Source organism: Cherax quadricarinatus, chromosome 33, assembly GCF_038502225.1.
Source record: "Cherax quadricarinatus isolate ZL_2023a chromosome 33, ASM3850222v1, whole genome shotgun sequence".
Taxonomy (NCBI): Eukaryota; Metazoa; Arthropoda; class Malacostraca; order Decapoda; family Parastacidae; genus Cherax; species Cherax quadricarinatus.
The window spans coordinates 15,894,928-15,908,208 of NC_091324.1; the positions used below are offsets into that span (position 1 = coordinate 15,894,928).

Below are 13,281 nucleotides of genomic sequence, written 5' to 3' on the forward strand. Positions count from 1 at the left end.
TATGTACGTATAAGGTTTCAAATTTGATAGTGTTTATGTGGATTTCCTATTGTAAAGTTATATTTTTTTTTTTTATAAATATTTAGTTTATTGTTCTTCAGTGGCACATTTTACAACTAATTATAAATTTAAAGGAGGGTGTTGGTTTTTAGTCAGCAACTTGAAGCGCTGATACTGTAGTACTGTATTATTATGAGGGAAAAGAAGAATAGAAGATAAAATGGTGAGAGATATATTGGCTATGATTTTCCAACACTTGATGGTTCTGTGTGGTTATTTTCACAATTCCTCCATTTTTTCTTTTTACAAGTTAAAAACAGTTAGCTACTTCAACAAGAAATGTTTAATTTATTCTTATGACCTGAAGACTCTTATTTTGTCTTAGGTCATTTAAAAGTATTCTTACAGTACAGGTCCACCATCACAAATCCAGCAGTCAGACATCTGGTTCCATCAGTTATTCGGCACTAATTTCTGCTAGCAAATTTCAAATTTCCAGGGTCACCACACCAACTTGCTGCTACTGTTTGGTGGCGCTACTTGCTGCATAAGTCATTCCAATTTCTTTTTCTCCATTTATTGTTATAGCCTGCTCACTTTTAGCCCTAGCCATGGTTCCAGCGAATGAAAGAAATGCTTCTCATTGTGTAAAGCATATGCACTGTACACTGTCCATGAAAGATGACGTAGCTTTGAAGCCATTGTCGGTCGCCATGAGCTCAGCTCACTCAGATAAGCTGTGACCGGTAAATTTGGTCCTACATATGAAAGAATATGTCGGTGTGTTAAGTGTACACTATATGAAAAGAAATCCTGCAGCACGCAGTGCATAATGAGAAAAAACTGCGACTGTGTTTATGGCGTAAACTCGACTTTGTGGTGCATTTTCGTATGGTCTGTATTGTTGTATTCTCATTTATTTGGTCTCCTTTGATAGAATGGAATATATATTACAGAAATAGATATACTGTACAGTGAATCCCCAGTTTTTAGCCTGTGTGGAAATCAAACAATTCGGATTTTGAGCACTTTTTCAGCAAAATTTCCCCCGGGTTTCGTATGTCGGCTTGGAAATTGACGGTACCAGACGCGTCCACCTGGGCTGCTCATACATTCGTGACTCACTCTTGGACACATTAAATGTCTTATATTACGTTAATATAGACATTTTCATTAATCCATGTATGATATTTTCTTCAAAATTATGTAAGAAACATGTTACATAGCATATAAACATGTCTGTGTTACTCGTTCACTAAGACTGTCCCTCTAGTCTTAACGCCATAGTAATACTAATAGTACATAATAATAATCACTGTTGGGCACATTAAATGTCTTATTTTAGGTTAATATAGACATTTTCATTAATCCATCTATGATATTTTCTTCAAAATTATGTAAGAAACACATTACATAGCATATAAACATGCAGTGTTTATATGGGATGTATGTTTAATAATAATCGCTTTTGGGCACATTAAATGTCTTATTTTAGGTTGATATAGACATTTTCATTAATCCATCTATGATATTTTCTTCAAAATTATACTATAAGAAACACGATGGATGGGGTCGGGCGGAGGGTAAACATTACTTTTTCTAAGGTCCAACTTCAGAGAAAACTTGTATGAATCTACGTTGGTCCAGTAACCGCTCTTAATAGTACATAAGGCTTTTGTTTACAATTCTTGGCATGCATTTGTTTATGATAGCATCTAAAGGTAGTTGTTAGAGACGATTAAACTCAGTGAACATGGTATGTCGATGGTAATAATATGGCTATAGGTCACAGTGTATATAGCCAGTAGGTATACACCTGGAATGTAGTCCCTCTGGGACGACAAATAAATACTACTCACCAACAAGAGTCTTCAATAAAGGTATGTAATGTTCACTTATCGTTAAAATTACTCATTTATATTTGTTTCTCATAGTTATCTGTATGTAAAACTATAGTTATTCTCTATAAAATGTATTTTTTTTTTTTTTTTCTTTTTTTTTTTTAATATTATTGGGTGTCTGAAACGGATTAATTGGATTTACATTATTTCTCATGGAAAATATACTTCGGTTATTGGCCATTTTGGATTTAGGCCATCTTTCTGGAACGGTTGAATTACGAAAACCGGGGGTCTACTGTAATTTTGATTGGTTTCACGCAGGAAAGTACCTTAAAATTGAGCTCAAGGTAGCAGAAATGTTCAATTTTTGCCAGTGTTCAAGAATAAGCAAATGACGTCACCATTCAATGTGCCGAACTGGCTGGTCTAATATGTAGTCATGAATGGGTTGACATTATTTATACAATTATTACAATAATGCAGTAGTCTGCATAACAGTAAATCTTCTATTTTTTTCTATGAATAAAAATTCAAAATGGAAAGCAAGCATAATGTGAGAGGGGCCTGGAGACATGACTAATGAACAGAGAAAATGTTATTTTAGTGCCAGGAATGACTGTAGTGTTTATTCTGGACATTATTTTTAAATTGGCATCTTTTGAAATTTGTGTGAAATTGGCCAAATTACCAATTTCTGACCATTTTATTGGGTAGTTGAAATAGGCAAATGGGTGATTTCTTGTATTCAGTCAACAGAATAGAAGGAATACTAATGAAATAGCTATGAGTTTGGTAGACTGGAACAATGGAATGGGCCAAAAATATAGCATAAAGTCAGTGAAATCGCTGTTGCTTAAATATCACTGTTGGGTTAAATGTATTCTAACCTAACCACTCTGTAATCTGGGAAAATCACTAATCCGGCACCCTACAGGTCCCGATGATGGCGAATTAGTGATGGCCAATCTGTACTTAGTTCTTGTATAGAGGCTTGGTTAATATTTAAAAGCACTCTGCAGTATCCACACACTGTTCTTTTCTGGTAATTTCCACAGCTTGCTTGGCTAATGTTAGTTCTATTGTCTTCTCATAGGTACCTGTTCATTAGTAGGTTAATTAATGTGTAAAAAAAATCAGTACTTTATTTTTTTATTTTCATTTTTGTACTGAGTTTTCTCTCTTGCAGGTGCTGGACCAGGAAGACTTGGCTGCACTACTACCAGATGTAAGCAGTGGTAGTGGCCACCAAGATGGGTCATCTGTGTCCCTTGATGGGTTCACAGATGATGTTGTCGTGTCTCGGACGGGCTCTGATACAGAAGGAGATGAACATGGCTCTGATGTGGCTGGTGACGACGACGATGATGACTTACCAGATGTTATTGTGCGGGAAGCTATTAATTCAATGGCAATTGTGGGTGAAGAAGCTGCTCTCAAGTTCAACACAGTGCTGATGGATGACTTGGATGATGTGGAAAGTCGGAATCGATCTCGTCATCATCAGCACTCACAGCAGCAGCAGCAGGGTCAGAGTCGTTTAGGGCAACAACAGAGGACATCAAGGAGCCCGAGGGCTGAAACAGGCTTAAGGAATCGGGATGAAGGAGTTCTTGGAGATAAAAGAAGAAGAGGAAGGCCGCCTCGACCCATAACAGGAAAAGATGCTCATCAAGAAGAAGATCCAGATCCACCTCCCATGCCAGAACTAGAAAGTTATGTTCCACTAGATTGCAATGTTTCTAATGTGTCTCCAGACAGTGGTATACAGTCAGTGAGTGGTTCTCCTTTACATCACATTGGTTCCCCACCACACCACCATTCTCCACTGTATAGTGCAGGAAAATCTGTTGATGGCTCAGGCAGCCACAATCGACCCTATTCTCCCACTTTGATTTCTCAAGATTCTCCTCCACCACCCACCTTATTGCCAGCTGTTACTCCTCCCCATTTGTTAAGTTCACCTCATTATGATTATGATTCCCCAAATTCCCCACAAATGCCAGCTCTCAAGTGTCAAGTAGATCCACCTCCAATACTTCAGGCAGATACTGCTAAACGAACTAGCCTTGAAGAACAAGGCACTCTTAAAAGGAGAGGACCAGGACGACCAAAGAAAGAACCAGAGAGACCTAAGCGACCAAGGGTTAAGCGACCAAGAGGGAGACCTAAAGGTTCTAAAAATAAGAGACCAAAGAGTGTGGAGGAACTTCTCTCTGTAGAATATAAAGATAATGCTCAAAAGCTCCCAGGAGAGATTGATAGTTTCAAGTGTTACAGAAGTGAACTTGGGTCAAGTGCACCAGTGACTCATGTATTAGATGTTTGTGGTGAAGACAAGTGGAATCATGACATAGATGCTGAGGACCTTCCCCCACCTCCAGAGCCCATCCCTCCTCTGAGACGTGGACCTGGCAGGCCCAAAAAGATCCCTCCAGTGTTAGAACCCAGTGTACCCCTCCAGGAACCACAGATAAACAAAGTACAAAATGAGCACAAAACAGAGTCTTGTGCTGAAGACTGTGCCAATCTTTCTAGTGCCAAGCCTGAAACCCATGTAGCCAGTTTTGAGCCATCCAATTCTGTGAATTTTAATGATAGGGAATCCAGAGACAAAGGGTTAAAGGGAAAGAGGCCAGTGGGTCGGCCAAGAAAATATCCTAAAAGAGACGAAGTAAATATGTCCAGCAATTTGCCTGCTACTGCAGCCAGCAAAAAGTGTTTCAGTGAAAGAATAATGCACAAAATCATAAACGAAAAAGTGCGTAATAGTGAAAAATCTGATAAATTATCTGTCCGAGTTGAGGATATTGAAGGTTCCATAGATGCCTTCAGTGATCCTTACACATTTCACAACCTTTCCCATAGATGCTTGAAAGAAGCTGAAAGAAAGCATCGGAAAAAATTCTTTAAAACAAAGTTTAATAGTGAAGGCATACCTTTGGAAGGAAAGAAAAAGCGGGGAAGGAAAAAGGAATTGCCAGCAATATTTGAAAAAGTATATGGTAGTCAAGAGCTGAAAACCAAAATAAAGAGTGAAAATGGAAAACCATCATTTTGTGCGGCCACATTATCATTTAAACAAATGCATAAAAAGAAGAGGAAGAAGCCAAAGCATTTCAAAAGTAAACATAAAAATATTGTGGACCCTGTATTTCTTGCAGACTTGGAAGATCTTACAAGATGCATACAGCAGTGCTCTATATCAAAGATACCAGTCCTTCAGCAAACTAAACCTGGCGAGATACTTCTACCCTCAATATTTCGCTTGCGGAAAGTATCTTTGGCGGCCAAGAAAAGACGTGGTAGCGAAAAGACAAGAACAAGTGACAGGGAATCAGGAACAGAAGGGGAAAGTGGCAAGGAGAAAGCTTCAGGCAAGAGAAAAAAGAAGTTACAAGAGGTGCCAAAACAGGTAAGTTATCATTTTGAAAATGTCACCATTACATAGATTTAATAATGAACTGTATTTTATTTAATAGGGAAGTTCTACAAGTGTTAACCTACTTCACAATACTACAGGATGTTCATCTACCAATAAAAGTTAATGCGTGTTTCATAAAGTAGGAAAGCTTTCCAAGTACAGTGGTACCTTGGGATACGAACTTGAACAATTATGTAAGTGTGTTTTTGTAAGTGCTTTTGTAAGTGCATTTTTGGGAGTCTGAAATGGATTACAGGTCTCCCTCAACATTCACGTTTTCCACTTTGGTGGGCTTCGAACATTCGCAAATTCCTAGCCACCCAATCGTGTTTAAAATATGTCATTACATATGATAGGAATTGTGGTGGTGGCAGAGTTTGTTTGGAGATAGGACAAGATAGTCCTTCAGTATGACACTAATATCAACTCTACGGATAATTTATCTATCACAATTCATCTAACATGACATAATAAACAATATTAATAACATAGGAACATGACACATACTCTAGAATGAATAAAATACGTCATTAAGTATGTCGCAAGTGTCGTTGTGTTGGTGTTGTTGGGTGTATAAGGGCCACTGAGACATAAGCCTTACATAGTGGTGGTGGAGGCGGTAGAGACTAGAGACTGCGGTGTTGTCAGTTGCCCTATATAACTCCAACAACATTGGAGGAGTTAGGTTTGTGCTGTCCTTTTTCTATCGAATAATCGCTTCTTAACTTACTTGCTACACTTTATTGCTGGATGGTGCTATAGCCTTAATCGACTCATGCTGGTTTAGTATCATACATATTGTAGAATCACTGAATAACTGAAGAAAGCACATTCTCCCTTCTCTCTTCCTCCTCCACTTTGGTAGTCTGCTAAGAGTTCTTTCTTGAATTCTATAGTCTTTCTAACCTTCTTTACCAAAGGGCTGGTACTAGTACAATATTTTATGATGTTTTCGTGTGTTTTATGATTGTTCATGGTTCAGTAGGTTAAGGAAGCAGTATTGTTAGGCTAAGTAAATGCTATTATTATATTTCCTTACAATATATTTGGGCACCAAACATTCGCGATTTTTCAACATTCGTGAGGTTCTTGATCTCCTAACCCTTGCGAATGTGGAGGGAGACCTGTAATCTACAGTGCATTATTCTTTATGGGAACAAATTCGTTCTGTTCTCAAACAGATCGGCACTCAAACAGCCTTCTGGAACAAATTAGGTTCGTATCCCAAGGTACCACTGTATACAAATAATCTTAAAATTAATAGTATTTGCTTATACATATTCATCACGGCCTTGTTGCTCTGGAACTTAGTGGAGATACTGGTCAGATTTCTGCTACCTTCTGGTATCTACTCTATTCATCTCTTGGGATTTGTTTTAGGCTTTCAGAATGTTACAGGAGCGGTAGGAAATGTATTTGAACTCTTGAGAGTGAAACAAACTCCCAGGAAGGCAGTTTCTATTATTTTGATGCCAACAATTTTCATTGAAGTTAGGGTTACCCAAAGAATGAACACCATCATCATCATTTATTTTATTGTGGTTTTACCAGAAGGCACAGACATGGCCATTCAGATAACCCTCTAAACTGCAACTCTCATATTTATCCTTCAGAATGAAAATCTTCAGCTCTTAAACTTTTATAACTGTATTTATCTTTAATTCTCCATGGGAGTGTGTAACAGAATTCTTCCTCCATAAGCCATGCTTGTCATAAGAGGCAACTAAAATGCCAGGAGCAAGGGGCTAGTAACTCCTTCTCCTGTATACATTAATAAATTTACATGGAGAAACTTTCGTTTTTCATTTTGGGCCACCCTGCCTTAGTGGGATACGGCCTGTTTGTTAAAAGAAGAAAAATTACCTTTAATCAGTTTCTGCTGAATTAGAGATGTATAATATAAATACTGACTATATAATTACTATATTTTTGTAATTATATAGTATATTGTTGTTTTTATTGTGAATAAAGTCTGGGGATAATGCAGTTCATATGAATTATGATGTCTATGCATGAAGGAATTAATGATGGTGAATTGAATGAATGTATTTCTTTCCTGGGGGATTGTCCAGCTTTGGTGGGGGATAGCTGCTGTAATAATAATAAAAAAAAGTCTCTTCAAATCTTTTTTAAACTTTGTTAATAATGATGAGAAAGAGTGCCCAGTAAGAAAAGAAAGAGATTTAGCTACATGAAACCAAGTGATCACATTTTCAATTAAATTTTTCTTTTTTCCACTTCAAGTTGTGAGCCAAACCAGCAGAAAATGGTCATCTGCATTTCTTAACACATTGTACCAAAAGTTAATTACAAGTATTCCAAACAATTGCCAAAATTTCATATGTGAAAAATTAATACTCTTGATGCACAACGTACAAAAATATTTGAAAAATCATTTCATGTAAATTTATTTTATAAGATAAAAATTGTGCTGCTTTAATTATTGGTTAAATAATGCATTAGTGTTAATTTTTTTATGATACACTTAATGATAACGGCATCAGGAGTGTGAAATAAGTTTGAGGCCATTTTTGGAAAATTTCTGTAATTGGTTTGATTATAAATTTTTAAATATTGCTCTAGCCTCATTAACCCTTAAACTGGTAGTGAGATTACATATACAGCCTCTCCTCACTTAGCAATGTACTCGTTTACCGACAACTCGGACTTATGACTGACACCCCGATTTCCTCTATTTTGTTTATTACAATATACAGTACACTACTGTATAAACATTTAAAAATATGCCAGAAATGTTATAAATGGTGCAGAGATGATATTAAAATAATATCAAAGAAGTTGACACAAACCCACTACCACTATACATAGTATGCTCCTCACTTAGTGACGAATTCGTTTACCGACATGCTTTTAGGAACAGAAGTCTGTTGTTAAGTGAGGAGAGGCTGTATATATAAAAGAATATCAGTGTGTATATGCAGTGTATGCAAAAATCACAGTGCTATTTTATTTCTTTCAATGTGCTGTTGTAGGTTGTCATATGGCTATTAAAGTTGAACCTTACTTAGTCCCTCTTAGAAAAAAAATCTTGACTTGAATTCAGGCCTGGTAAACACTTCTCTGACTCTGTTTCTTTTACACACAAGAAGAACCATGCCCAGAAAATATATTATTTATATGCAGTAACAGAAAAATAAAGCCAAGTAAGGCAAAGACACTAACATTAGGTAAGATGTAGTTGTGAATCTTTGATTTATGTGTTACCAATATATTAGAAAACTCTCATTGATATGGTACATACTCTAGTGTAAATATGTCTGTCACTAAAAATAATAAAATGATTGAATTTAATTATATAAGATTATGTAAATAAGTTAGTGCGATGCAGGATTTTGCTGGCTGAGTAGACTAGGCTTTAATTCATGAAAGTTCACTATCATTAAAAGGTATGGATTTAATATTTTCTAGATTTAGTTCAAGATTTTTCGCAGTTATATTTAATTTTTTAATATTTTGCAATTTTTTTTGTACCTCTTCGACTGTGTCCCACCAAGGCAGGGTAAATGTAAGAAAAGTACATAATTGTTAAAAAAAAAAAACTCCACAGTTTAAGTGTTAATATTGACATTAAAAAGAAAGAGGAAAGAGATTGCAGAAAGAAAAGGGTGGCATTGTAACTCAGGTGAACACATTTTCAATGGAATTTTATGGTTGATTTTGAATTTGGGTCATGCACCCAAGTTAGTCTTGCAAATGACAAGCCAAACAATGGGGTAAATTAACGTAAAATTATGTAGGTCGTTAATCCTCTTCAAGAGAATATTGGGCAAAGGAGTAATATAATAATGGTATACCTGTATAGTTCCTGATGTACAAAAGATGAGCTCTTTGGAGAGAGCTGGAGCAGTAAGTACAGTTAGGTAGTGTATCTGCCTCATGAGTAGTGGATGCAAGATCAAGCCTCAATCAGTCGTTCCACCAAGTAACCCACACGGGTTTAGTGCTTTACATGAAAAAAAAATTGAAGAGAGCTTATAAAAATAGATGACTCAGACTATGGTAGTGTATGGATATAAAACACAATATGCAGAACACCTAGGTAGTAGGTTAGTAGACAGCAGCTATCCAGGGAGGTACTACCGTCCTGCCAAGTGAGTGTTAAATGGAAACCTGTAATTGTTTTACATGTAGGTAGTAGGTTGGTAGACAGCAACCGCCCAGGGAGGTACTACCGTCCTGCCAAGTGAGTGTAAAACGGAAACCTGTAATTGTTTTACATGATGGTAGGATTGCTGGTGTCTTTTTTCTGTCTCATAAACATGCAAGATTTCAGGTATGTCTTGCTACTTCTACTTACACTTAGGTCACACTACACATACATGTACAAGCATATACTATATATATACACACCCCTCTGGGTTTTCTTCTATTTTCTTACTAGTTCTTGTTCTTGTTTATTTCCTCTTATCTCCATGGGGAAGTGGAACAGAATTCTTCCTCCGTAAGCCATGCGTGTTGTAAGAGGCAACTAAAATGCCAGGAGCAAGGGGCTAGTAACCCCTTCTCCTGTATAAATTACTAAATTTAAAAAGAGAAACTTTTGTTTTTCTTTTTGGGCCACTCTGCCTTGGTGGGATATGGCTGGTTTGTTAAAAGAAAGAAGAAGAATCGTTTTACATGATGGTATGATTGCTGGTGTCTTTTTTCTGTCTCATAAACATGCAAGGTTTCAGGTATGCCTTGCTACTTATACTTACATTTATGTCACACTACACATACATGTACAAGCATGTACGTATATACACACACCCCTCTGGATTTTCTCCTATTTTCTTATTACAGACTCTCCTCACTTAATGACGGAGTTCCGTTCCTAAAATCACAACGGTAAACGAATTCGTCGCTAAGCAAGGAGCATACTATAATGTCAACCATCTGTGATATTATTTTAATGTCACCTTTGCACCATTTATAACATTTTTAGTATATTTTTAAGTGTTTATGCAGTAGTGTACCATATATTGCAATAGAAAGAATAGAGGAAATCAGCTCTAATATACTACATTATTTAGGTATGTATACTAGTCAGAGAGCCCATCGTAAGTCTGAGTCGTCGGTAAACGAGTACGTCGCTAAGTGAGAAGAGGCTGTATTTCTTGTTTATTTCTGCTTATATCCATGGGGAAGTGGACTTTTTCCTCTGTAAGCCATGTGTGTCGTAAGAGGCGACTAATATGCTAGGAGCAAGGGGCTAGTAACCCCTTCTCCTGTATTCACTACTAAATTTAAAAAGAAAAATTTTCGTTTTTCTTTTTGGGCCACCTTGCCTCGGTGGGATATAGCTGGTTTGTTGAAAGAAGAAGAAATTAAGACACATGTGCAACATCTGGGTATCTTTACTGTAGACATTTCGCCATCCAGTGGCTTTATCAATACGAATTCCAGGACATAACTTGAAGATAGTAGAACTATGTACAGAAGAAGAGCACCGTAGTCGTGGAGATTCTGAAGTAGAAGCAAGGTGCCTGATGCTTATATACTAACGTCAGGTGGAAATGGGACGGGTAGCAGACATGTGTCTTAATTTCATCTTGTCGGTATTGCATACCATTCTTGTACAACTTGTCAGACACTGCAACATCGTGGAATCTTGATTCTGAGGACATGTACATAACCTTCACGACTACGACAACTACTACTACAACTAACCCATCTCTTTGGGTAGGACCTACTTCCACTGGGGAATCCCGCCTACTAGTGACTATGCCCTCGTCTGCTACCCATCCCATTTCCACCTGACGTTAGTATATAAGCATCAGGCGCCTTGCTTCTGCTTCAGAATCTCCACGACTGCGGTGCTCTTCGCACCTACTCCTAGGTTGGGGGACTGATTGCCTCATCTCCTGTACATAGTTCTACTATCTTCAAGCTATGTCCTGGAATTTGTATTGATAAAGCCACTGGATGGCGAAACGTCTACAATAAAGATAACCAGATGTTGCACATATGTCTTAATTTCATCTTGTCAGTACTGTATTGTATACCATTCTTGTACAAGAATATGCGGAACAAGCTTTTCTTCACAGTTCACAAGTAATTAATCTGCACTTAGGAAAGGAACTTTATTATGACAAAAGTTTCTCCTTTTTCATTTATTAATATATACAGGAGAAGGGGTTACTAGCCCCTTGCTCCCGGCATTTTAGTCGCCTCTTACATCACGCATGGCTTATGGAGGAAGAATTCTGTTCCACTTCCCCATGGAGGTAAGAGGAAATAAACAAGAACAAGAACTAGAAAGAAAATAGAAGAAAACCCAGAGGGGTGTGTGTATATATATGCTTGTACGTGTACATGTATGTGTAGTGTGACCTAAGTGCAAGTAGAAGTAGCAAGACGGACCTGAAATCTTGCATGTATATGAGACAGAAAAAAGACACCAGCAATCCTACCATCATGTAAAACAATTACAGGCTTTCGTTGTACACTCACTTGGCAGGACGGTAGTACCTCCGTGGGCAGTTGCTGTTTACTAACCTACTACCAAGGAGATATATATACAGTGGACCCTCGACCAACGATGGCATCGTATAACGTCAAATCAGACTAGCGATACATTTTAATGCAAAAATTTTGCCTCGATTAGCGCTAAAAAACTCGACCAACACGATTCGTTCCGTCTGAGAAACGTCCACTTGTGGCCAGTGTTTACAAGCCAGCCAGCCACCGCGGTCCCATCCAAACATACAGTCGGAACATTTCATATTATCACAACATTTTTAGTGATTGCACCTGCAAAATAAGTCACCATGGGCCCCAAGAAAGCGTCTAGTGCCAACCCTACAGCAAAAAGGGTGAGAATTACTATGGATATGAACAAAGAGATCATTGCTAAGTATGAAAGTGGAGTGCATGTCTCCGAGTTGGCCAGGTTGTACACAAAACCCCAGTCAACCATCGCTACTATTGTGGCCAAGAAAACGGCAATCAAGGAAGCTGTTCTTGCCAAAGGTGCAACTATGTTTTCGAAACTGAGATCGGAAGTGATAGAAGATGTTGAGAGACTGTTATTGGTGTGGATAAACGAAAAACAGATAGCAGGAGATAGCATCTCTCAAGTGATCATATGTGAAAATGCTAGGAAGTTGCATGAGGATTTAATTAGAAAAATGCCAGGAACTAGTGGTGATGTGAGTGAATTTAAGGCCAGCAAAGGTTGGTTTGAGAGATTTAAGAATTGTAGTGGCATACATATTGTGATAAGGCATGGTGAGGCTGCCAGTTTGGACCAAAAAGCAGCTGAAAAATATGTGCAGGCATTCAAGGAGTACATAGACAGTGAAGAATTGAAGCCTGAAAAAGTGTTTAATTGTGACACTGACAATGTTGTGAAACACTTTAGGAATGTCATAAAGGAATGGTAGGTACAGGCCTCTATGGACAGATATGTTGTGCAACAGAGATCCAGTGACTCTCAAGCTGGTCCTAGTGGCATTAAAAGAAGAAGAGAAGTAACCCCGGAAAAGGACTTGACACCTCAAGTCCTAATGGAAGGGGATTCCCCTTCTAAACACTTACACCATCCACAGTCTCCCCTCCTCCCTTCCCATCAATCATCACCAGATTTTCAATAAAGGTAAGTGTCATGTAATTGTACATGTCTTCTTCAGTTTGTGTGTATTAAAATTAATATTTCATGTGGTAAAATTTTTTTTTCAATACTTTTGGGTGTCTTGCATGGATTAATTTGATTTCTATTTCTTATGGGGAAAATTAACTCGACTAACGATAATTTCGATTAACGATGAGCTCTCAGGAACGGATTAATATCGTTGGTCGAGGGTCCAGTGTGTGTGTGTGTGTGTATGTGTGTGTATGTGTGTGTGTGTCTGTATATGTATATATATATATATATATATATATATATATATATATATATATATATATATATATATATATGTATGTATGTATGTATGTATGTATGTATGTTGCAAGTATATGGAATAGGTGGTAAGTTACTAAATGCTGTAAAGAGTTTTTATGAGGATAGTGGGGCTC

The 13,281-nt window shown here is 37.5% G+C and overlaps 1 protein-coding gene across 2 annotated transcripts in view; it reads left to right on the forward strand.

Moving 5' to 3' along the window:
• The window catches only part of LOC128693874 (uncharacterized), a 475,055-nt gene that overhangs the window by 395,684 nt on the left and 66,090 nt on the right, over positions 1-13,281 (forward strand). For both annotated transcript variants that reach the window (XM_070090862.1, XM_070090861.1), the window contains exon 8: positions 3,028-5,253. In XM_070090862.1, coding sequence (XP_069946963.1) covers positions 3,028-5,253 — 2,226 coding nt within the window. The remainder of the gene's footprint in view (positions 1-3,027; positions 5,254-13,281) is intronic.